This window comes from Rhineura floridana, chromosome 1, assembly GCF_030035675.1.
Source record: "Rhineura floridana isolate rRhiFlo1 chromosome 1, rRhiFlo1.hap2, whole genome shotgun sequence".
Taxonomy (NCBI): domain Eukaryota; kingdom Metazoa; phylum Chordata; class Lepidosauria; order Squamata; family Rhineuridae; genus Rhineura; species Rhineura floridana.
The window spans coordinates 110,278,259-110,305,357 of NC_084480.1; the positions used below are offsets into that span (position 1 = coordinate 110,278,259).

At 40.9% G+C, this 27,099-nt stretch overlaps 2 protein-coding genes across 2 annotated transcripts in view; one reads left to right on the forward strand and one right to left on the reverse strand.

Annotated features, from left to right (window-relative positions):
• PLGRKT (plasminogen receptor with a C-terminal lysine) overlaps positions 1-27,099 on the reverse strand; it is a 27,399-nt gene continuing 300 nt past the window's right edge. The window contains exons 2-5 of the mRNA XM_061629370.1: positions 25,233-25,319; positions 1,853-1,983; positions 1,031-1,140; positions 1-922 (exon numbers count right to left, since the gene is read on the reverse strand). Of these exons, the coding sequence (XP_061485354.1) occupies positions 801-922; positions 1,031-1,140; positions 1,853-1,983; positions 25,233-25,313 (444 nt within the window). The 5' untranslated portion in view covers positions 25,314-25,319 and the 3' untranslated portion in view covers positions 1-800. The remainder of the gene's footprint in view (positions 923-1,030; positions 1,141-1,852; positions 1,984-25,232; positions 25,320-27,099) is intronic.
• Positions 26,254-27,099, forward strand: part of LOC133376732 (uncharacterized) — a 2,492-nt gene continuing 1,646 nt past the window's right edge. The window contains exons 1-2 of the mRNA XM_061609429.1: positions 26,254-26,271; positions 26,890-27,029. Coding sequence (XP_061465413.1) covers positions 26,254-26,271; positions 26,890-27,029 — 158 coding nt within the window. The remainder of the gene's footprint in view (positions 26,272-26,889; positions 27,030-27,099) is intronic.

Sequence of the window (27,099 nt, forward strand, 5' to 3'; positions counted from 1 at the left end):
TTGCATCAGCCTCCTTATTTATTTATTTCATTAAACTTATCTACCGCCCCATAGCCGAAGCTCTCTGGGCGGTTTACAAGAACAAGAACAGCATCAGAAATACAATATACATATAACAATATAAAACATTAAAATTTTAAAATGTTAAGATTAAAACAGTTCCAACATATACTAACTAATTAAAATTCTTCTGGGGTGTGGAGTCTTCCTTTGCAGTCAGTGTGTCTTGATGCAGTTGAGTTTGTTGAGGCTCTTCAGGGGTGCTGCCTGCTGAGAGACGCTGAAAGCGATTTGTTAGTTGCAGCAGTTCTGACTCCCTCCTGTTTTTCCTTGCCCTTACAGTGACAGTCGTCCACGGGGATTTGCTGCTGTTGCAGTCCTGTTCTTCCTTGTCACTTTCTTCCTGTACTTTGTGTCGCTCCCTTAATTCCTCTTGTGTTCTATCGAGGAAGTCCTCATCTTCTCTGATAAGTCGCAGGGTGTCTATGCGTTGCTGCAGCCCCCTAACCTTTTCAAAATAATTTTGCCCTGATCCATCTAGGGTGTTGTGCACATAATTCTCTTCTCTGATCCAACAGCAGAGAATGTGAATGCTTAGACCAATTTAAAAATTAAAATTCTGCCTATCAGCTTTTTGGGAGGGAGAACAAGGATCTGGATTTTGACCCACCCCACCTGTCTTTCCTGCCAAATAGCTTGATTTAGTGAGATGCACACACTGTTGGATTACAACTTCTAAAGTCAGCAACATGATTACAAATAGATACTTTGGTTCGTTGAAGTACTGCTTAGTGACCAAATTATTTTTCAATAAAAAACTTGCTCTGTGCTCTTCTGGCTTTTTCAAGGTCATCAAAAGTGAGGGGTCCTTTTGGCATTTCTACCAATGTGTGTTCTGTGTCCAGTATGTTCTCTGCTTCACCTTGAAGAAAAATATGGACATGTGGATATACATTTCCATACTGAAAGAGCAAAACAATCACAATTCTATAATTAATTAGTCATTGTTTGAAGTATATACAATATTTACCTTTCATTCTTTGCAGAAGTGATCCATAACCCATATCATACTGGTAGGCAAGTATAAAACTTGAAGGAACAATTGGAAGGAATAACTGAGGCTTCTTTTTTTTAATTGCCCTGTTTATTAAAAAAAATCTTGTAAGTAATATCCTAAAGTTTCAGACAAAATACTACATTGTGGATATATCTTAACATTAAGATTTCTTTATAACCATACATTGGATTAAATATATATTTTGTTGCCCCCTACTACCAAGCTGCTTAATATTTTTAAAAAATTTATACAGTAACCCAATATTAGATAACTATACAAGCATTACAAATAAACAAGGTTTTGTTTACTCAGAACTTGCTTTTTTGAAAGTCTTGGTTATTTAGTAGTCATTATTATTATTTGATTGTTTAGCCACTTGATACCCAAAGGTCTCCAAGCAACATACACAATGTTAAAACAAAACAAATAAACAACTTTTATCAACTTTTCAGTAATCACATAGTGTCATCATATATCAGATACTGTGAACTGCAAACTTGCAAGTTTTGATTAATTAGATGCATGGCAGTGCTGTGGTTATCACTAGTGCTGAATGGCACAGCCACCCATATGCCAATGTTCTTTTGTAAACTTTTAAATAGTTGAATTATCTCCATCATCATCTTCAATTGCTCTGTAAACATGCCTGGAGTACATGATCTATAATAGTCAATGTTTGAAGATGCATTTTTTAGTCAATTTATCTAGGCGAATAGAGAACAAGGAAAGACAATGAAAGAGAGAAAACACAATAAAAGCAGTCTCTCATCTTTTATTAAAAAAGGGAATTCATACCCAACTGTTAGACCCACAGCTGCAAGCCCAAAAAATGTTCCAGAATATTTGAGAAATTCCCGTGTCCAAGCAATCTGCGCAGCCATCTGCCTCTCACGCATTTGATTATGCATGAGGAGTTGCCTTTCCAGCTGGAAGAAAACAAAAATAAGTTTAATTTAAACAGCTTTTCTATAGGATGGTTGTCTTCAGCTCCTATTTAATATAACTGGTACATATTACAACTCTAATTTGTGGCAAAAGAGCAGTTTGTACTCCTATCTTAAAAGTAATGTCTGAATTCTAGAATATCACACACTGGCTCCAATTACTGAACAAAAAGTTTCTCCTCTATTTTAATTTTCCTTTTAATGGCTTTCAGAAAAGATTACTGTTTCCCATTAGCTTCTTTCAGATGTGAAAGGATATGCAGTTCTGTTTAAGACAGTGGGAGCTGACCTATGGCTCCCATCACTCTTAACACCAAATGTCAATGACCAGGAACTTACATTTAATCAGTGTCTGAACAGAAAAGTCCATACATGTAGCTATCATCTATGTAGACATTTTAAGAGCACAATAACTGCTTTGCTACTTTCTCTTATCTGCTGACCAACAAACAGAAAGTTCAGCAGTCAATTCCTGTGAATGAAAATGACATACGAACAGGCAGAGCGGATAACTGTGGACTAGGGCAGCTATGCAAGAGAGCTGGTATAGCACAGTGGGGAGGAGAGCCTGGCTGGAGTCCAGAGTCTGTGAGTTCAAATCCTTGCTCGTGTCTCCTGGGTGTAAAGGGCCAGCTAAAGATCACCCCCACAGTGAGTGGCTCAGGGGTTACATGCCCTGCCACCTGTGCAGCTGTGGGCATTCTGCATAGTCCCAAGGAGCCCAGTTGCCTCCCAGCTGGCAGTTGCAGACAAGGAAGCAGCTGGCTTGTGCAGCTGTGGCAAGCTGAGCAGGCACTTGCCAGTTGGGGAGGACTAGCCTCAAAGGGAGGCAATGGTAAACCCCTTCTGAATACCCTTTACCATGAAAACCCTGTTCATAGGGTAGCCATAAGTCGGGATCGACTTGAAGGCAGTCCATTTCCATTTCCAAGGCAGCTACAGGGAATGTATACTGAGGCATATTCAGAATAGAGGTTGTGAAACTTATACTGAAGTGCATCATATTGGACCCCCTCATCCAGCACTCTATAAAATTTATCATGACATGTGAACACAGCCACTCTTTTGTGAAGAAAGCATTAACAGTGGCTGTGATCACAGGTGTGAAAAATGTAAAGCTACATATGCACATGGTACTGTGTCCACAGCTATTCCAGTTCCTGTAATAGCAGAGGTCTGAAAGAGTAGCATCACCATAATAGGAATTAGGATGGTCGTAGAAACAGAGATCAAAAATAAATAAAAAAGTGGAAGCACCAGCTCATACAAACTGCACTATGTGACCCTGGTCATGCTCAGAACTTGCATGGTAGAAATTACCACAAGGGACTAATCATGTATAGTCATCTTGTAATTCTATTAGATTGTATATGTGTTGCTTCAATTATGAGGGAAAAGGGACAGGAAAGGACTCCACTGAGCTCTACGCAGAACCCTCCTGACGTCTGCCTTAAATTAGTCGGAGTATCCCTTACCTAGTCATACAATTAACAAGCATTGACCAACTTCACTTTACATTCCCCATGCATTCTTGTTTAATCTATCAAATTGTTTTGCAGTTTGTACAGCAGGGTGAAATGTTGGACACACAGAGATATTTATTTTACCTGGTTCAAAGATAAAATTCTACAGAGATGACTTGCTTAGTAAGTGGGCTTTTTTACTAAGGACGTCTAGGGAGTTTGGAAAGTGGGGGGCACTTAATAAATTCTCAAATACAGTTATTTTAGAAGCTTCTCTGAGAATTAAAATAGGCCACAGCTCTCAACTATCAGAATAGGCTATTAAGAATGCAACTAATCACATCACAAGAGCTACAAACTTTCCACAAACATAATTCCTTTACAGTTAAATAAGCCAACAAAGGAAGAATCCAAAACTCCTGGGAATAGTGGTTGAGGGGCAGTTGGATCCTATGGATCTCCCTTCCTGCAGGAAGAGGTCTAGAGATCTTCTTACCGAGTGTCAGAAAGCTAAACCACCACCAGCACTGTCACTACTCTGACAGCAGTAGAGAATCAAAAGGCGCATGTTGGGTGCACATTTGTGAAAAGCTTGGATCTGCAGAATCCAAAGCCGTTCCATTCCCTGACAAGGAAAAAAAATACCAACCCTGGAGCTGCATAGTTATTTTTCCACTCACTAAAAGCAATGGGAAATATTTTTTTAAAAAAAGATGATCAAGTGCAGAACAAAGGAAGAAAACACCCACCCCTCACCTTCTCCCCTGGCCAGCTTAGGAAGTGGTGGTTCCTCCCTTGGAAATTCTTCCCCCACCCTACACAGGATTGTTCTACAACCCTATTACCCAAAAACAATGAATGCAATTTGCTTATTTATTTTAAGCAAAAATGGCAGAGTTGATAATTCAGTTGTAGTGTCTAAACTATGTGGTTGTTTTATAACTCTTTCAGCAAGGAAATCATCAGCAAGTGTAATAGTATATTTTATTGCTCTTTTGAAGTGGAAAATGTGCCCTAAATAACTCTTCTTTTTAGAGGTACAAAGCACCCAAGCAGAAATATGAGTCAGAAACAATCCACTAGCAAAGGTTATTGTAATCACTGCACATTCTACCCCTTGCTGTTTGGTCAAGAGACTGTTGAATTAACTTTAGCTGACAACTGCACACACGTTTTCAGTTTTCTGGACTTGCACCACATATAAATGTTATCCACTGTTCTACCTGCTATTTATAAGCAGGAGAAATGACAATGAAAGTCTCAAGAACAGACCAGTTTAGCCTGTACACAGTTACCATAATGGCACAGTAAGACTTTAACTTGTATGTCCATCCCCACTTACTTTTAAGTACAGGGTGGGGAACCTGCAATCCTCAGGATGCTGTTGCACTCTAATTCTCATGAGCCACAGCCAGTATGACTGGGACAATGAAAGCTGGAGTTCAACAATATCAGGACCACCACAGGTTCCAAACTCCTACTTAATAGAAAACACTTGTCTCCTCTTGAAAGCAGTGGAGTTTGAATACTGCCCTAACTTTATTAAAAGTGGCAGTTGCAGCAGACTGCAGTATTCAAGACTGCAGCATGGGAGATAGAATCATCTAGCTCGGCTTCCTTATCAAGCACACTTGCTTCATAACCCTAACTCCCATTCAGACATAGTTGCATTAACGTCTGATCTGTAGGGCACATAGGTGCTGGAGTCCACCTTGCATGGGAGCAAAGGGGGCCATGCCCCTTCCTTGTCAGTGTGCTGGAACAGCTATTTCATGTCATTACTGCACTGGTACCACTATAGAGCTGTTAATGGCTGCATCAAACCTGGAGCTAGATCCCAGTGCTAGGACATCAACTGTATAGGGTACAGCACAGGATCAAATTCAAAACCATCACATTCCAGCAAATAACCGATTTCTCAGTTTGATGAAGTGCAGTATCTGTGAGTAGCACTATCTTATTCCCTTTTTTCACTGGGAATGCTAGTTCTATTTTTATTTTACTATGCTACAAAATTATATTTATCAGTGTAGGTTTCCAGATTCTAATTAGATAAAGTTAACATTTTGGTATTTGAATTTTCAAAGGACAAACTTTGGCATTACAGAAGGAAGAAAAATCACCTAATTCCTTTTATATATTGCTCTCTAGCACAGTGATTCCCAACCTTTATGAATATGGGACCTCCTTTGTAAGCTCAAACAATTTCATGACCCCCCATGCTAATTGTAATTTTAGTATCTGTTAATTGAAAAAATGGTGTGTGGCAAAACCTGCTGAGCTTTTAAAAAATGATAATAATCAAGAAGCAGCAATGTGGTAGTGGTGGGGATGCTAGATTGTCAAGACAAAAGGGTAGATAGATTGAGGAGGGGGGTTAGTGCTTTTAGGCCTTGGGATGATCATCAGAACTGATGACTTGGTTAGCATGCACTTGGGGAATGAGAGTGGAGCAGAAGACAGATCAGTGCACGCACACATACACATTGCCCCTTCTGCAAGCATCTGCAGGCGTGCATGCACTTGGGCACGTGGGAGGTGGAAAGCCCTCAACTGCTGCAGCATATTGGAGGGGAGTGTAGGTGGAAGAAAAGGGGGCTGCTGGCACACACACCTACCCTCAGAGATGGGGGGCAAACAAGTTCTGAGCTTCCTAATTTTTAAAAGGAGGTGGCAGCAAAGCAGGAGCCAAGAAAGGTAGGCAGGCTGGCTGCCACGAAGGAAGGGGGAAAACAGCCTTTCCTTGCAGCCTTGCTTCTTTTTGCTTCATGAAAAGTCCTCTCCTCTCATTCTTAGTAAGGGCATCAGCAGTGCGAGGAGATGGGAGTCAGCAACAGTAATCCTCTTTTCTTCCTGGTAGCTCCACCCTCAGTCTCCTTTGGTGTCTGCCACATGTTTTATAGGCATGAAAGATGCTCTGGTACTTCAGAAAATGTCCTCCCCTCCCATTTCTAGCAAGGGGGACATGTCGTCTGCAGCAGCAGTGAGGAGCAGACAACATCCAGGGCGTGAAGACTTTAAAAAAAATAAAAAAAATTCATTTCTTTACTGTTTGTGGCCCCTCTGGATTACTTTACGGCCCCCAGGTTGGGAACCACTGCTCTAGCACAAGCTTGTTTTAAAAAAAGCAACAACAGTAGAAGATACAAGACAATAATGGTGTGTTTTGCCTGAAGCCAAGATAAAATTAGTTACAAAACAATTATAACTTCAACTATCAATCTCACTTCTACACAGTATTTTTAATACATTATTGTAGCACAAGTTCTCTTTGTGAGCACTAATTTATAATCCACAAACAAAATAAAAAATAGCATTTGTCCACATGGATTAAGCTATGGCAAGACAATACTAGAAGACAGAGTTATGATTTTTTTCATATTAGGACTATATGTATATACAGATTTCAGCACCTGACAGATTATTAAATGCCAAAATATATAAGCCATGTGCAAGACTTACAAATAATTTTAAATGGCATATTCCCTCAGGAAAAGGAGATGAGAGATTGCTCAGAATGAATAAGGAGCACCCTAAAGACTTTCTAATAAGCAATTATTTTGGTCTCCTACACTGAAAATTACCATCTGTCTGTGTTTATTGTGGCCTAATCTTTATAAAATTATGTTGAATCCCACATACCATTTTTAAAGCCTGGAATACAAAATGGTTGCTGTTCTCAAACTTGAAAGTTATATTGTAAAATTATAGGGCCTCGATCACCATTTTACAGTAAGTTAATTTTATTCTAGATGCATTGGTAGTGTTTTTTGTTTTTGTTCCAGTAGTGTAGGGTGGCAAAAATCAAAGTCAAATTATGGTCTGACCCTTTAAGACAGACCAGGCTGAATAATCAGGACTTTGCCTGTAGTACACAGACTGTTTTTTTTAGCTTTGCCATTGCCTCTTGTCAATCTAGTTTTGCAAGATTTTTAGAGCACTTCAAGCTGTTGTTTAAAAAGCCAAAACTAGCTTTAAGAATTGCAACTAGTGCTGTTTCAACAGATGTGTGTACTTCGTGTTGCAACTGTTGTAGACACCTACTGCCCACCTACTGGAAGTACTAACAACTAGTAACATGTGAGTCCTTGCCCTCTACAAACCAATGTTTTGGAAAGGCTTCTTAAAAATGGTTTTAAGTACATGAAAGGCTGCTTACCAAGAGACATCACAAAAAGGCTCATTTATCTCTTAAAAAAAAGAAGGAATGCAAGGCTAATCACTCAAACCCCCAAGGTTTTCCTAAGAATTGACTTATACTCGTAATGGTCTAGACTAGTATACTGTTTGCAAACTGGTCTATGTTTCACTACTGGTTAGCCCGCCTGGGACGAATGAAGTGGCTGCAATTAGGAAGAAGGAGCAACTCTCTCTCTCTCTCTTTCTGATGGCACCAAAAAGCTCCCTCCCCTCTATTACATTTGCATAGTTATCACTCTACCACTGCTTGATAAGGGTAGTTCCTCGTTACCAATAAAGGAGAGCAGACACCAGTTCTTCCAGAAAAATAATAGTCTGTGACCAATACTACATGCCTTACCCAGATGCAATTTAAGAACTATTACCCCCTCTTCTTTCTCCCTTCTCCCAAATTCAAGCAAACAAATAAGGGAAAATACTGTATATCGCACTCTGAAGACAGGTAGTGGCACAAGACAGATCAAGAATTCCAGGTTTCAGATACATTTAAGAAGTTGCCCTGAAGGTAAGGAAAAAACAGAAATATTGGTTTAAGTACTGATACCTGACATTGTTGAATTTTCCTTTATGTACTTTACAAATTAAGAGTTACATAAAAACTATTATGACAAGTGTTTTTATTTATTTATTTAAAAAGATGAACTTCTCATCTTTCAGTGAGAATGATTCTAGCGTTTCAACACAGCACTCTCTCCAGCAGACGATATGCCTGCAGAAAATTCTGTGAACATAGAGGTTCTACAGGAGGGGGAGACATAGGATGTGTTGGCGCAAGCTATGGGCCTGCATGATCCTAAGCCCCCTTGTTTCTCCAACACACCCCTGAATAGGGCCCAAAACTATGGCAGTCCAGGGGATGATATAGTCATCTCCATCCCCATGCAGTAGAAGGGAGGGTTAAAAAAAGAAAGGCTTAACATGTAGCTAGCCAGCAGGGCTTTGCATGTAGTTGTTGCTTTCCCTCAGAAAAGTCCACTCCCACAATTGTGAACGAACATGAAGCATCATTTCAGTGACTTAAAGAGTATCTTTTTTATTTTATGCTTAGAATATGGGGGGAAATTGTCATGATAGAAGAAATACATCCTAAATCATATTCTTGAAGCAGTTCAACCCAAACATAAATGTATAAATATTTAAAACAATAAGGAGTCCACCCAATTGTCCTGCTGTTCCTAACTTTTTATACATACAGGTGCCATGGCCAATTTGTCTGGTATATCAGCATAATTGTCTTTATTTTGTAGTATTTCTGTTTAACTAGGTTCAGCTGTTCCCATAACTTCTTTATTATGTCTAATTTGTTGGTGTTTTTGGTTTTCTTCCATACCTTAATGTACATAATTCTTGCTATTGTTAAAATGTGTAATATCTGCATCCTGTATAGATGTGGTAACTGCTTGTCACCATAATTTAAAAGACATACTAAAGGCTCCAATGGTAACTGAACCTCCGGGTGCCTACTCCAAGGGAAGCTCGTAGGATAGCAACAAGGGAGAGGGCCTTCTCAGTGGTAGCCCCCAAATTATGGAATGATATACCTGACAAGGTGCACCTGGCACCAACACTGTTATCTTTTCGGCACCAGGTCAAGACTTTCCTCTTCTCCCAGGCCTTTTAGCATGTGTTTTTAAATTGGTTTTTAAAAATGTGTTTTTAAATTTGTATATTTGTTTTTAATGTTTTTAATTGTAAACCGCCCAGAAAGCAGTATGAGGTGGTATACAAATGCAATAAATAAATAAATAAATAACCTGAAAGCACCTTCTTTTTGTTTCCGCTACTTTACTCAAAAACATCTGTGCTTTTATGCATTTCCACCATACATTGTAAATATACCATTTTTTATCTTCACAAAACCAGCATTTTCAGTTTTCCTACTGCATAACCATTTTTATGCAGTTCTCTTTATAATTTGTAGGTATCGAGAACAGTGATCCCCTAACTACTGTATACAAGAATGTCCGGGCTTCTTCTGGAATTTCTTGCTGGGGGTTCTTTGCCCATTTCTTTTTGTATTGCACAGAGGAATTACATTAGTTTTATTTATTTATTTATTTATTTTATTTAATTTATATACCGCCCTAAGCCCAAGGGCTCTCTGGGCGGTGTACATAAAATAAAACAGTCAGGAATATATAAATACAATAATACAATAAAATCAAGCCAACAAAGGTAAACAAAAATAATCAAACAGCAGCAAAATACAACAATACATATAATAAAACGCATTAAAATGCCTGGGAATATAAAAAGGTTTTCACCTGGCGCCAAAAAGATAGCAGCGTCGGCGCCAGGCACACCTCATCGGGGAGACCATTCCATAGTTCGGGAGCCACAACCGAAAAGGCCCTATTTCTAGTCACCACCCTCCGAGCTTCTCGATGGGATGGTACTCGGAGGAGGGCCTTAGATGTTGAGCGCAGTGTATGGGTAGTTTCATATTGGGAGAGGCGCTGTATACGGCTTAGCAAAGAGTTTTCTCTTTATTATTAAAATTTCAAATACAGTCCTTTCTCCAATGTTCTAGTCTATTCAGGTAGGTTCTTATCAGGATAAACTGGAACAGAGGAAATCTATATTGCATTCTGTTTACTACTTGTTCATATGGTTGAAGATAGGTCCAATCATGATATGGAATTAAGCCTCTGGTTTCCCATTATTGAAAGCAGCCTAACCTTTCCCCCGGGTTAAATTTTTCATCAATTAAAGTTGGTGCTGTTGGTGAAATATCTGGTACCAACAACTCCGTATGTTTGTCCCATACTTTTAAACATTTCTTACATAATTGGATCCATCATAAACTCTGGCCTGTTGTTTCTTGATAGCCACAATAAATTCCTCAAATCTATTTTTGTTGCAACTTCATCTGTGGGCTTGGACTAGTTATGCTTTTCTTTGAATCAATATGCTGTCCGCTGCAGTATCCCCGCTTCATAATAAGTATTCTCTTTCTCATATGGTTTCCATATCATTAACATAACAATTTTAAGAAGGGTTCCTATGATTACATCCAGTATTTTACAGAAGTAAATCTAGTACTAAAAATATAATAGAAATATTCAGTAGATACAGTTTTTTTGTACATAATTCAGGAAAAACATTGTTGGGTCTTAGATATGGAAAAATGCAAAGACTTCTGGAATAACTGTAATTTAAAACCAATTTGCGTCATCTTATGGGACTCGGGTTACTCATGACTACCTAGTCCCATCCATTTCAATATATCTATTCTAAGCACAATCAGGTCTAGATCCAACCCAATTATTATAAATACAGGGGTTGTCAACCTGCAGTTGGTGGATGTTTTGTATATATTTGACAAATATCCTTACTCAGAAAAATTGTTGCCATCAATGTGAAAATGTTGAGAAATTTGGATAAATCTGTTATTTGAATAAATAACTTTTTTGCAGGCCAGATTCGGTTCAGACCATCCCTTTATATCATAACCACGGGTCTGAACAATATTATTTAAGAGGCAAGGATGGCAGCATGTTCCTCTTCCACATCATGCCTACATTGGAAAACTTACCTTAGATTTCCAGGGGATTTTTGTTTCCAAAACTGAAGGGCAGATTATATTCTACATTCCAGAAATATAGTAAGGCCATGGATAATGGAAATGTAATGCCAAGGTATCAAGAAATAAGCTAGTAACAAAAAGGCAATGCAATCTGATATAAGGTCAGCATAAATAATATAAGGCAAGGATGGGGTACCATTTTTGCTTCAGGAGCCAGATCTTTATCTGGCCCCATGCCATGGATTTTGACAGGTGGGCAGGGCAATCCACTTGTCAATCACATGACACCATTATATCACATGACTGACAGATGGGTTGTCCTGTCCACCTGTCAAAATCTCTTGCCCTTTGCAAGCCTCCTCGTGCTTCTCCTTTCCATCCCCAACTTCAGAGGTGGAAAGAAGCTATATGGAACGGATTCAAACTGCTGGGCAAAGGAACAATTGGAAGTTGTTCCTTTGAAGCCCCACCCTCACCCACCCCACACCTGACATCATTTCTAAAAAAAGAAATTCTAAAAGCGCAATGGCAAGCAATTCCAACAAGAAAAAAAGGGGGGGGAAATAGCAGAAGAAGCCAATGTAGCTTCACAAAAAGCTTAGAGATGACCTGAAAACAAAAAAGGACACATACAGGAAGTGGAAAGAAGGCCAGACCACAAAGGAAGAGTACAGGCAGGTATCACGGAATTGCAGGGATGGCGTCAGGAAGGCTAAAGCTGAGAATGAGCTGAGGCTAGCGAGGGATGCTAAATGCAACAAGAAAGCTTTCTTCAGATACGTCCATAGTAAAAGACAGAGAAAAGAAATGGTGGCACATCTACTCAATGAGGATGGCAAAATGATAACAGATGACAAAGAAAGGGCAGAAGTGCTCAATTCCTACTTTGGCTGTCTTCTCCCAAAAAAGGGTCTATGACCCTCCTGGGAAACGTGAAGTAGAAGGGGCAGGATTGGAGCTTGAGATTGATAGACAAACGGTCAAGGAATACCTAATCACTTTGAATGATTTCAAATTGGCAGGGCCTGATAAACTGCATCCTAGAGTAAGAGTAAGAGTAGAGCATAGTTAAACTATGGAATTTGCTCCCACAAGATGCAGTAATGGCCACCAGCTTGGATGGCTTTAAAAGAAGATTAGACAAATTCATGGAGGACAGGGCTATCAATGGCTACTAGCCATGATGGCTGTGCTGTGCCACCCTAGTCAGAGGCAGCATGCTTCTGAAAACCAGTTGCCGGAAGCCTCAGGAGGGGAGAGTGTTCTTGCACTCGGGTCTTGCTTGCGGGCTTCCCCCAGGCACCTGGTTGGCCACTGTGAGAACAGGATGCTGGACTAGATGGGCCACTGGCCTGATCCAGCAGGCTCTTCTTATGTTCTTATGTTCTTAATGAAGGAACTGGCTGAAGAACTCTCAGAACCGCTCTCTATTATCTTTGCGAAATCATGGAAGACTGGTGAAGTGCTGGATGACTGGAGGAGAGCTAATGTTGTCCCCATATTCAAAAGGGGCAAAAATGAGGAACCAGGGAATTACAGACCAGTCAGCCTAATATTAATGCCTGGAAGAACTCTGGAGCAGATTATAAAGCAGTCAATCTGTAAGCACCTTGAAAACAATGCAGTGATTACTAGGAGCCAACATGGATTTATGAACAACAAATCCTGCCAAACTAATCTTATCTCGTTTTTTGATCGGGTAACCTCCCTTGTAGACTGTGGGAATGCTGTGGACATAATATATCTCAACTCTAGCAAAGCTTTTGACAAAGTGCCCCATGTGATTCTGATCAGCAAGCTAGCTAAATTAGGGCTGGATGGAACAACTATCAGGTGGATCCACAGTTGGCTCCAGAATCGTACTCAAGGAGTGCTTATCAATGGTTACTTCTCAAACTGGGCAAAAGTAACAAGTGGGGTACCATAGGGCTTGGTCCTGGGCCCAGTGCTCTTCAACATTTTTATTAACGACTTGGATGAGGAAGTACAGAACATGCTTATCAAATTTGCAGATGATACAAAATTGGGGGGCACAGCTAATACCGTGGAAGTCAGAAACAAAATTCAAAGGGACCTTGATAGGCTGGAGCATCAGGCTGAAAACAACAGAATGAAATTCAACAGGGATAAAGCCAAAGTTCTACACTTAGGAAAAAGAAACCAAATGCACAGTTATAAGATGGGGGGATACTTGGCTCAGCAATATGACATGTTGGAAGGATCTTGGAATTGTTGTTGATCACAAGCTGAATATGAGCCAACAGTGTGATGTGGCTGCAAAAAAGGCAAATGCTATACCAGGCTGCATTAACAGAAGTATAGTTTCCAAATTGCGTGAAGTGTTAGCTCCCCTCTATGCAGTACTGGTTAGGTCTCATCTTCAGTACTGCATCCAGTTCTAGTCTACGCACTTCAAGAAGGATGCAAACAAACTGTAACAGGTTCAGAGGAGGGCAACAACGATGATCAGGGGACTGGAAACCAAGCCCTATGAGGACAGACTGAAAGAACTGGGCATGTTTAGCCTGGAGAAGAGAAGCCTGAGGGGAGATATGATAGCACTCTTCAAGTACATGAAAGGTTGTCACACAGAGGAGGGCCAGGATCTCTTCTTGATCGTCCTAGAGTGCAGGACACGGAATAATGGGCTCAAGTTGCAGGAAGCCAGATTTCAACTGAATATCAGGAAAAATACCTAGAGAGGTAGTGGGTTGTCTGACACTGGAGGCATTCAAGAGGCAGCTGGACAACCATCTGTCGGGAATGCTTTGATTTGGATTCCTGCATTTATTTATTTATTTTATTTAATTTATAAACCGCCCTTAGCCAAAGGCTCCCTGGGCGGTGTACAACATAAAATAATACAATAAATCAGCAATCACAAAATATAAAATACAAATACATAACAACAATAAAAAAAATTAGAATGACCAAAACATTAAAACGTATTTAAAATACATTAAAATGCCTGGGAGAATAGGAAGGTTTTAACCTGGCGCCGAAAGGATATCAACGTAGGTGCCAGGCGTACCTCCTCGGGGAGACTATTCCACAATTCGGGGGCCACCACCAAAAAGGCCCTGGATCTTGTCACTACCCTCCGAGCTTCTCGATGGGTCGGTACTCGGAGGAGGGCCTTAGATGACGAACGAAGTGCACGGGTAGGTTCATAGCGGGAGAGGCGTTCCGTCAGGTATTGCAGGCCCACACCGTGTAAGGCTTTATAGGTCAATACCAGCACCTTGAATCTGGCCCGGAAACAGATCGGCAACCAGTGCAAACGGGCCAGAACAGGTGTAATATGTGAGGACCGAGTGGTCCTCGTCAACAGTCTGGCTGCTGCGTTTTGCACTAGTTGCAGCTTCCGAACCGTCTTCAAGGGCAGCCCCACGTAGAGTGCATTACAGTAGTCCAATCTAGAGGTCACCAGAGCATGAACAACTGAAGCGAGGTCGTCACCGTCCAGATAGGGGCGTAGTTGGGCTACCAGCCGAAGGTCGTAGAACGCATTCCGAGCCACCGAGGCTACCTGAGCCTCAAGTGACAAGGAAGGATCGAAAAGAACCCCCAAACTACGAACCTGTTCCTTCAGGGGGAGTGTAACCCCATCCAGAACAGGATGAACATCCACCATCTGTGCGGAAAAGGCACTCACTAACAGTGTCTCAGTCTTGTCTGGATTGAGTTTCAGTTTATTAGCTCCCATCCAGTCCATTATCGCGGCCAGGCAACGGTTCAGCACATCAACAGCCTCACCTGAAGAAGATGAGAAGGAGAAATAGAGCTGCGTGTCATCAGCATACTGATGACAACGCACTCCAAAACTCCAGATGACCGCACCCAGAGGCTTCATGTAGATGTTAAAAAGCATGGGGGACAGTACCAATCCCTGAGGGACTCCACAATGGAGAGTCCAGGGTATCGAGCAATGTTCCCCAAGCACTACCTTCTGGAGACGATCCGCCAAGTAGGAGCAGAACCACTGCCAGGCAGTACCCCCAACTCCCAACTCCGCAAGTCTCTCCAGAAGGATACCATGGTCGATGGTATCAAAAGCAGCTGAGAGGTAAAGGAGAATCAACAGAGTTACACTCCCCCTGTCCCTCTCCCGACAAAGGTCATCATACAGGGCAACCAAGGCTGTTTCCGTGCCAAAACCGGGCCTAAAACCGGATTGAAACGGATCTAGATAATCGCATTGAGCAGGGGGTTGGACTTGATGGCCTTGTAGGCCCCTTCCAACTCTACTATTCTATTATTCTATTGTATGTAAAATGGTGGGTGGGTGTGGCTTCCCCAAAACAGCCTCAAAGGACAAATGGGGAGGCTTGGGAAGCCAAGTCTGGCCTGTGGGCCAGAGGTTCTCCATCCTGATATAGAACAGCAAGGGATAAAGTCCAACTGAAACAAAGAGGGCAAGTTAATAAACATATTGCAATCAATGGAAAATGGCATATCAGAGTTCTGAAAAATATATGCTTTGGTATTGGCAATTTCAACATTAATATTTATTTAACATTTATATTGTGACATTATGTGTTACTACTCCCAAGGTGGCTAAAATTGATAGAAATGATCATATTTGACTCTTGTGAGCTAGTCAAGTGGACACATTCAGCACTGTCTGTGGGAAACATGTTCAAATGTGAGATCAACTCTGTGGTTCACTCTAAAGTTCTGGGCAAGGCAACTTATTAAGTTCATATTTTACATCCTCCTTCACCCAAACTGGGGGCAGGGAGAGCGAGAGAAATCAGAAGACCAATAACATACTGGTTATCAATGCAAGCAATAAAATTGTTATCCAAGCTTGTTTGAGTTCTTAAGATTTTTATCAGCCAGTCAACCAAGAGGTACTAGTAACAGAAAATGTAATCATCCTGTTTCCTCAGAGAAGAAGTTTTAAATTTCACAGGACACACACAGTCCCTTATGTGAAAAGCACTATTCCTCATTAGTAGAACTTCACAGTGTCACTGTCTGTTAGATTAAGCTAACAGCCATGTGTGAAACCAACGTAATTATTATAGGGTTCAAGTAGCAAGGAAACAGGAAGCTACTAATAACCACTTATCTTCTATCCTACTAGCAGCAACAGGCATTATTTGTTCTTCAGCTGTAACCCAAGTGAAATGCTTTGTGCAATTATTAACAATCTTCTTATACATATAGAGATAAGATAAACAGTAAAAATATTTCAGTACCTTGTAAAATATGACAACTAAAAGTGATAAGTGATATTTAGAGATAAGGCACCCAAGCAGAATGTATTGCCAGTATAAATGAAATAAGTATATATCTTGCTGCAGACATTTTTTTTAAAATGAACTGCAAGAACACCACTTGCTCGCAACAGTCATAACTTGACCAGGTCAAATCTCTTCAGTATTTAATTTTGTTGTTACTCATGATGTTTAGTTAAAAAATGAGTATTAAAATATTTGTATCAAGTAAGGGAGTACGTGTGGTAGAGCATGGGAGTGAACAAGCAAACTTTATTTTATGTAGAACCTTTAATGTGATCCAGAGTGTATCTGTGTTTAATTCCTACTCAAGTACATTCTACTCGCATAATTCAGCCACCATCAAAAAGTGTACTGATGAATCACATAAGCAATGCCCATTCACACAGGCAATTATGTGGATTAGGCATCTGTATGCCTGCTCAGGTTAAGTGTTCTATTCATGGTGAGTGGAGTACGCAAGAGGTTGAGCTCACATACTGTGCTATGTACATAACCTGTGAGGACTGTGTGCGCCTAAGGCTCCAATCCTATACACACTTTCTTGAGATTATGTCTGTGTACACCCACCTGGAAGCAAGCACCACTGAATATTATAGGACTTACTTCCAATCAAATGAAAACAGGATTGAATTATGTATCTCACTATTTCAACAGGACTTGCTTCCAAGTTAGCGCGGTCAAAAGGCTACATGATTATTTATTGAATCTTTATTCTTTACTGATGAACGACCAGCATAAGAGCTACATGCATTTGGGTATAACTATCCAAAAATAAATAAAGGCAAAAGTTCTTTAAAAAAATAGAAGTCTAAAAGAAGCTCAAGCAGAGGGTTGTGTTGTGGTGGGAGTAGCTGGGAACACCTGAGCCGAGATGGTAACATTGTTGAAAGGGAGACCAGTGGCTTACAGCACAAAGGAAAGATAGCAAAGCAGGAAAGGGAACCAGTGGCTAAGAAAGAACTACCTAAACAATCAGCTTTGAAATAGATTTGATAAATGCATGAAGGAAATGTGTGCTAATGGCTACTAGCCCCAATGGTCAGCAGTGCAACCTTTCAGGTTCTGAAACAATCTCAGAATGCTACATTCTGGGCACCAATTGTGGATATCTTTGGAGATGCACAACTGGGTCAACAAACTCTTACCCAGCAATGATGCCTGTCTGAGTCAGACAACCATGAAAATATTCTAGAGAAAGGAGGTGGGGGAGTTAATAATAATGGAAACTTGCTAAAAAGACATAATTAGTCAACTGATTAGTAGCTTTATTGGACAAAAAACGAATCTCTGGATCAATTCCATTTATGTTTACCAAGTGTCTAGACACAGAGGGACAGAGGACAGTCAGGACTAATTCCATTTGTTAATTCAGGGAAGTTGAAGAGTATTTTTTACAAGGTTCACATTATCAAGTGACCTTCATGCTGCTTGTTATGGGCACAAGTTTATTCTCACTGGCTGTACCTATGCCTGAAGCTGCTCACAACTGAGAAACGAACTGGAAAATAGAAATACATGTCTATCTTGAATAAAAAGAACTCTCGGCCACTCATTGAAATCTGCCTCAGAGACATATGCATGCATTATGATTTCCACACTTTTGTGTATCTTCAGGCTCAGGGCATTGTATCAGCTGTACTGAACTGTGCTCCTGTGAGCTGCAAGAACTGAGTTCAGCAAGAATAATGTCCAAAAAACATTAATCGTCCCTCTCAAAGTTAGAGCAAAAGTCCTAGAATCTTCCTCTAAACCATATTTTCTTTAGATTCTTTATGTTTTCACTGGAGAACAATACTCAAAAGGACTCATGTCCTGTTTGCAGGTTTCCCATAAGCATCTTGATTGGCCATTGTGAGAACAAAATGCCGGACTAGATGGAACCTTAGCCTGATCCAGCAGGGCTTTTATTATGTCCTTATTCATCATAAGGAATACTAATACAAACTTTCAGATATGGAGCTCAATGTGCCTATCCTCTCCTCATCAGCTATTTATTCTTTAAACAAATCTTACATGCCAAGGCTAACCACATGACACATGTTATATCTTATGAACTTAAGTGCTCCAATCTCCTGGAAAAAGCCAGACCTTGTTTTTACTTGGTTATAAGTGATGAGTCACACAAATCCTATCGTTAAAAATAATTGGCATACCATTCAGCAAAAACTATGAACATAAAATTTTATACTTGCTACTTATTTTAGACCACATACCTAAACTCGAGTCTGCAAGAGAACCACAAAGACCACTTTGTTGTTGTTGTATGCCTTCAAGTCAATTACGACTTATGGCGACCCTATGAATCAGAGACCTCCAATAGCATCTGTTATAAACCACCCTGTTCAGATCTTGTAAATTCAGGTCTGTGGCTTCCTTTATGAAATCAATCCATCTCTTGTTTGGTCTTCCTCTTTTTCTACTCTCTTCTGTTTTTCCTAGCATTATTGTCTTTTCTAGTGAATCATGTCTTCTCATTATGTGTCCAAAGTATGATACTCAGTTTCATCATTTTAGCTTCTAATGATAGTTCTGATTTAATTTGTTCTAACACCCAATTCTTTGTCTTTTTCGCAGTCCATGGTATGCGCAAAGCTCTCCTCCAACACCACATTTCAAATGAGTTGGTTTTTCTCTTACCCACTTTTTTCACTGTCCAGCTTTCATATCCATAGAGATCAGGAATACCATGGTCTGAATGATCTTGACTTTAGTGTTCAGTGATACATCTTTGCATTTGAGGACTTTTTCTAGTTCTGTCATAGCTGCCCTCCCCAGTCCTAGCCTTCTTCTGATTTCTTGACTATTGTCTCCATTTTGGTTAATGACTGTGCCAAGATACTGATAATCCTTGACAAGTTCAATGTCCACGATCTTGTAAATTCAGGTCTGTGGCTTCCTTATGGAATTAATCCATCTCTTGTTTGGCCTTTCTCTTTTTCTGCTCCCTTCTGTTTTTCCCAGCATTATTGTCTTTTTTAGTGAATCACGTCTTCTCATTATGTCCAAAGTACGATAATCTCCGTTTCATCATTCTAGCTTCTAGTGACAGTTCTGGTTTAATTTGTTCTAACACCCTATTATTGGTCTTTAGGGGTCTAAAATAATATCCTGAGCAAAAAATGTAAAATATTTCATGTTCATAGTTCGGCTGAATGGTGTGCCATTTACTTTTAATGACACTATTTGTGACTCATCGATTATAGCCCAAGTCTGGCTTTTTCCAGTAGACTGCTTCACTGAGATACTAACTACCCGCAATGCAAGGACAGCCAGTCAGCCTAAGATAGTTGGGTGGAAGCATTCCCAACTCCCAAAGCCAAAAGAACCCAGTCTCTATCCTGTGCCCCACATATGTACTCATTAGATTTCTTTTACAGATAGTCTCTGAGGTAGCTCTTTAGATCAAAGAGCCTGCCTTGACTACCAGTCCCCCCCCGCACCCTCCAGACAGAGTCCATGTTTTCTGTCCGCACCCATATATATATAATCAATTAAATCATTCACTTAGTCTTATCAGAGCCCATTTTCAGTCTCTGTTTCAGATGGCCAATCAGCTGGAAGCCTGCATATACGGATGCCTCCAATGAGCAATCACTGCATGTTGCTAGGTCTCACCCCTATGTGTGTGTGTGGGGGGGAATCCCCTTTTCCAGGCAGTACCTTCCTTCATACAGAAAGCCTAAATGGCATGTCTGGAGTTCAATCCATATACTGACTCCCCCCGCCCCAACCATTAACATTCAGCAGGTCTTCAGAACAAATGATTGTAGCATAGAGATGGGGAGGAGGGCTGATTAATGCCCCCAGCCAGTTCAGTTGCAGCACTTTCCAATCAGGCAGTCCTAATCAGCTCAACACACACACGCACACAATATGGCCATGCTGGAAGAATGCATGTGAGAGAGGAGACATTGAGGTATTGGTGTGCTGTGGACCTAAGCATCAGAAAAATCATCTCAGAGAGAGAGATTACAGAGCAAAGGACAAGGTCAGGTAGGGAACTGTGGGGAGGAGGTGCTTGCCGGTGACATGCCCCCAATGCAAGTTTTTGCTTGCTGTTGTTGTTATATGCCTTCAAGTCAATTACGACTTATGGGGACCCTATGAATCTGTGACCTCCAATAGCATCTGTCATAAACCACCCTGTTCAGATCTTGTAAGTTCAGGTCTGTGGCTTCCTTTATGGATGCAATCCATCTCGTGTGACTTCCTCTTTTTCTACTCCCTTCTGTTTTTCTCAGCATTATTTATTTATTTATTACATTTATATACCGCCCCATAGCCAAAGCTCTCCGGGCAGTTTACAGCAATTAACTTACAGCATTATTGTCTTTTCTAGTGAATCATGTCTTCTCATGATGTGTCCAAAGTATGGTAACCTCAGTTGCATCATTTTAGCTTCTAGTGATAGTTCTGGTTTAATGTGTTCTAACACCCAATTATTTGTCTTTGTCACGGTCCATGGTATGCGCCAAGCTCTCCTCCAACAGCACATTTCAGATGAGTTGATTTTTCTCTTATGCGCTTTTTTCACTGTCCAACTTTCACATCCATACATAGAGATCGGAAATACCATGGTTTGAATGATCTTGGCTTTAGTGCTCAGTGATACATCTTTGTATCTGAGGACCTCATAGCTGTCCGCCCTAGTCCTAGCCTTCTTCTGATTTCTTGCCTGTTGTCCCCATTTTGGATAAGGACTGTGACAAGGTATTGATAATCCTTGACAAGTTCAATGTCCTCATTGTCAACTTTAAAGTTACATAAATCTTCTGTTGTCACTACTTTAGTCTTCTTCATGTTCAGCTGTAGTCCTGCTTTTGTGCTTTCCTCTAACTTTCATCAGCATTTGCTTCAAATCATTACTGGTTTCTGCTAGTAGTATGGTATCGTCTGCATATCTTAAATTATTGATATTTCTCACACCAATTTTCACACCTCCTTCATCTTGGTCCAATCCCACTTTCCGTGTGATATGTTCTACATATAGATTAAACAAATAGGGTGATAAAATACAGCCGTCTCACATCCTTTCCGATTGGGAACAAATCGGTTTCTCCATATTCTGTCCTTACAGTAGTCTCTTGTCCAGAGTACAGGTTGCGCATCAGGACAATCAGATGCTGTGGCACCCCCATTTCTTTTAATGCACTCCATAGTTTTTCATGATCTACACAGTCAAAGGCTTTGCTGTAATCTATAAAGCACAGGGTGATTTTCTTCTAAAATTCCTTGGTCCGTTCCATTATCCAACATATGTTTGCAATATGATCTCTGGTGCCTCTTCCCTTTCCAAATCCAGCTTGGACATCCGGCATTTCTCACTCCATATATGGTAAGAGCCTTTGTTGTAGAATCTTGAGCATTACTTTACTTGCATGGGATATTAAGGCAATAGTTTGATAATTACTGCATTCCCTGGGATCTCCTTCCTTTGGAATTGTGATTTATATTGAACGCTTCCAGTCTGTGGGCCATTGTTTTCTTTTCCATATTTGTTGACAGATTTTTGTAAAACTTTGGACAGATTCAGTCTCAGTAGCTTGTAACAACTCTACTGGTATGCCATCTATTCTTGGTGATTTGTTTCTTCCAAGTATGTGAAGAGTAGCTTTCACCTCACATTCTAAAATTTCTGATTCTTCATCCTACGGTTCTTCCGTGAATGAATCTGTCATCCTTGCATCTCTTTTATAGAGTTCTTCGGAATATTGCTTCCATCTTACTTTTATTTTATCTCTATAAGTCATTGTGCTCCCCTATTGATTATTCAACATCACTACTCTTGGTTTAAATTTGCCCTTCATTTCTCTAATCTTTTGGAATAGGGGTCTTGTTCTTTTTCTCCCTCTCTCATCATACTAGAACTCGTGGACATCCTATGAAGGTGAATGTTGGAAGATTCAGGACAGACAAAACAAAGGATTCCTTCACACAGGCAGTGCATAGTTAAACTAGAGAATTCGCTCCCACAAGAGGCAGTGATGGCCACCAACTTGTATGCTTTAAAAGACAATTAGATAAATTCATGGAGGATAAGGCTATCAATGGCTACTAGCCATGAAGGCTATGCTCTGCTTCCATGGTCAGAGGCAGTATTTATTTATTTATTTATTTATTTATTGTATTTATATACCGCCTCATAGCCGAAGCTCTCTGGGCGGTTTACAGTACCTAAAAACATTAAAAACAAATATACAAATTTAAAACACATCTTTTAAAAACAATTTAAAACACAATTTAAACATTTCAAACAATTTAAGAACACATGCTAAAATGCCTGGGAGAAGAGGAAAGTCTTGACCTGGTGCCGAAAAGATAACAGTGATAGCGCCAGGCGCACCTCGTCAGAAAAATTATTCCATAATTTGGGGGCCACCACTGAGAAGGCACTCTCCCTTGTTGCTACCCTCCCAGCTTCCCTCGACTAGGCACCTGGTGGAGGGCCTTAGATGTTGAGCGTAGTGTACGGGTGGGTACGTATCAGAAGACGCGTTCCATCAGCTATTGTGGTCCCAAGCCATGTAAGGCTTTATAGGTTAAAACCAGCACCTTGAATCGAGAGCGGAAACATACAGGCAGCCAAAGCCAGCGGGCCAGAATCGGTTTTATATGTTCGGACTGTCTGGTCCCTGTTACCAATCTGGCCGCTGCATTTTGCACAAGCTGCAGTTTCCGAACCGTCTTCAAAGGCAGCCCCACATAGAGTGCATTGGAGTAATCTAACTTGGAGGTTACCAGAGTATGGACAACTGAAGCCAGGTTATCCCTGTCCAGATAGGGGCACAGCTGGGCCACCAACCGAAGTTGGTAGAAGGCACTCCGTGCCACCGAGGCTACCTGAGCCTCAAGTGACAGAGATGGTTCTAGGAGAACCCCCAAGCTACGAACCTGCTCCTTCAGGGGGAGTGCAACCCCATCCAGAACAGGTTGGACATCCACCATCCAGTCAGAAGAACCATCCACTAGCAGCATCTCAGTCTTGTCTGGATTGAGGCTCAGTTTATTAGCCCTCATCCAGTCCACTGTCGCAGCCAGGCACTGGTTCCACACATTGACAGCCTCACCCGAAGATGAAAGGAGAAGTAGAGCTGCATGTCATCAGTGTACTGATGGCAACGCACTCCAAAGCTAAGGATGACCAAACCCAATGGTTTCATGTAGATGTTGAACAGCATGGGGGACAGAACTGACTCCTGTGGAACCCCATACTGGAGAGTCCAGAGTGCTGAGCAATGTTCTCCAAGCACCACCTTCTGGAGACGACCCGCCAAGTAGGAGTGGAACCACTGCCATGCAGTACCTCCCACTCCCAACTCAGCCAGTCTTCCCAGAAGGATACCATGGTTGATGGTATCAAAAGCCGCTGAGAGATCAAGAAGAATCAACAGAGTCACACTCCCCCTTGTCTCTCTCCCCACAAAGGTCATCATACAGGGCGACCAAGGCCGTTTCCATGCCAAACCAGGCCTGAAACCCGACTGAAATGGATCCAGATAATCGGTCTCATCCAAGAGTGTCTGGAGCTGGCCTGCAACCACTCGTTCCAGGACCTTGCTCAGGAATGGAACATTTGCCACAGGCCTATAGTTATTAAGGTTTTCTGGTATGTTTCCAAATACCAACTGCTGGAAACCGTCAGAGGGGAAAGTGCTCTTGCACTCAGGTCCTGCTTGTGGGCTTCCCATGAGCATCTGGTTGGCCACTAAGAGAACAGGATGCAAGACTAGATGGGCCCCTGGCTTGATCCAGCAGGCTCTTTTTAATTATGAAGCTTAACAGATAGCCTTTAAAAAGTCTTTATCTCATAAGAACATAAAAAAGAGACGTGTTGAAACAGACCAAAGGTCTATCTAGTCCTGCATTCTGGTCTCACAGTGGCCAATCAAATACCTATCACTACATCCCATGCTAGCAAACTGTAAAGAAGTTTCTGGTCTGTTCTGAAACTCCCAACATGTAGCCTCAACAGATGACCCTAGGTTCTGGTATTATGAGGGAGGAAGAAAAAGCTGATCTTTCCACTTTCTCCACACCATACATAACTGTATACACCTCTGTCATGCCCCCCACTTGCCTTTTTTCTAAGCTAAAAAGCCCCAAACTTTGTAATATTTCCTCATGGCAGAGCTATATTACCTCCCTGATCATTCTGGTGGCCCTTTTCTGAAAGCTTTTTGATATTCTTTTTGAGACAAATCCTAACTGACATGGGCCTCATAGAGCCAAAATGCTGCTCTGAACTCCCTGGAGGAGCAGAATACAAATGTAAGGTTATTTTACAAACACAAACTTTTTTCCTTCGTCATGCTTTCACAGCATTGCCTTCTCTGCAGAGCCCATCCTTGTGGAACAGGCAATTTAATCTCACAACCTCTCTCTTTTCTCTGTGTTGACAGGAAAGCTTGTGATCTGCATTTTTAATGGAACACTGTACAAAGTTCATGTCCACATGTAGAAATGTAACTAGAGGGGGGGAAACAGTGAAAGTTGTAGTAATTTATCACAACTCTGTTGTAAAATAGGTATAACAATGATCTCCAATGAGTTAAAATATAGTGTGCTAGAACTTTAATCAAATTTATATTTGTTTTCTCTTTCTAAAATACTTTGTCAAATGACATTGTAAGTTACCCTAAGGACAGAGTGGATCTGAAGGCTCAATGAATAAAGCATTTTATAAAAACTATACATGTTCTCAAAATATTCTAAATGAACAGAATCCTACCAGGTTCAAGTACCAGAGTACTTCTAAAATCATTACATTGCTAAACTTTCTACAATGTAAAAACCAACCTGAAGCCGAGAGTTCATGAGCATGAACTCCTGTTGACTCTTAAGGTTTTCATTCATAGACTTTGAAAATATGAATCCCATTTTGACCTAAACGGATAGGACAAATTTTTAACAATAATTAACATTGTTGCAATTTCAGCTAGGGTATTTTTCACATAAAGAAAAGACCTAATAATAAAATTCACCAACCATGCAAAAACATAACTTTTGATAATGCCTTTCCACATAACTGGTAACACTTCTCTCTCAGCACTTTATTGATAGTAGCCAAGGGGTGGAAAATCTTTTTCAGCATGAAGGCCACGTTCCCTTCTGGGCAGAGCCATATGCCAGTGGTGGGCAGGGCCCAGAGGCAAATGCACATGGAGCAACTAATGTAAATTTTACCTCTGTAGAATAGGCTAGTTTCTACCCATACTCACATGCCCCTCCCTCTTCTCTATGCAGACAAACAAGAGGCATCATCAGAGTTCAAGGCCACATTCCAGCCTGGCAAAAACCTGGACAGGAAAGCTGTCCACAGAAGACTTTCACCTTCCTACTAGTTTCTGGCTTTGGGATATACAGAATTATTTTCTCTAGATGGGCTAATGCAGAGGTGCCAGGGGATAATTCAGAGGGCCATACAGAGTGGCCTGAAGATCCACATTCAGCTGCTGGGCCTGAGGTTCCCTACTTTTGCACTCATCTATCCAGAGACAGTAATTCTATATATCCCAAAGCCAGAAACAAGTAAGAAGTGTGAAAAGTCTTGCTGTGGATCAGACTTCCCAACCTGGTGTCCTCCAGATGTTGCTGGACTCCAACTCCCATCAACCCTAGCCAGCATGGCCAATGGTCAGGGATGATGAGAGTTCTAGTCCAAAACATTTAGAGGGCACTGGGTTTGGGAAGGCTGTTGTGGAGGAAGCTTCACTACAGTTTTATTTTTAGGTGGCAAATGCACCTCAACCCTGGAGAGGAAAAGTATAACAATGGTATACAAAGTCACATAAAAATAAGTGGAAAAATCATGACCAAAATGGCAGACTATCTGCAGGTAAATATTTTTGTTGATTAGTTGAGGGTATACAGGCATTCTGTTCAGACTAGCAGCTCCACCTCCAAGTGCATTTTAATTTGGAGTGGAATTATTAAGGAAAATAGTTATTTTAAAAGATCACAAGATGGCATGGTAGGATTTTGGGGAGGGGAGGGATGGACTTATTGCTTATCACAGTGACATGTCACACACCATACAATAGTTGACCACACAACTAGGGCAACCTTTGTCTACACAACACATGGGGAGAAATAGAAAGGAGCATGTGAGAAATGGATATATATGCTTATGAGCACTTTCAGCAGCAAGCACACCTGCCTTCTATTGATAATAGAGAGCAAGAATCTAAACTTATAAAAATATGATTGTACATGTATATGTGGAGCATGGGGAGAAGTTTGCCAGGCAGATCTAGGCAACTTGGGTGAATAAGAAAGTACTTTCCAGACACCAACACAGAGCAAAGCCAAGTTGTGGTGGTGGAGGAGGAGGAGGCAGCTGCAACTGAAAACTCTAGCTCAAGGTCTTGCATGGTTGACATGTGAGTTTTCTATTTTAAAAAAATCTCTTCCACCGTATATTTTCACTGTCTATTCTTCTACCTAACAACTGCAGCTAGTTAAAATTGTAACTGTAGTTCAGCTACACGTCAAAAAAGAAAAGTTGGAAATAAGAGTTTCCAGAATACAAGAAAACAGCTATTCTGAGAACATTAAACGACCAGCCCAGGTTATCAGAATGACCATCCTACGTTTGTGAGTTCTGCCCCTTAGCCTACTGCGTCGACTGCTTAACCCCGACGATAACCACAGCAGTCCTCCACAG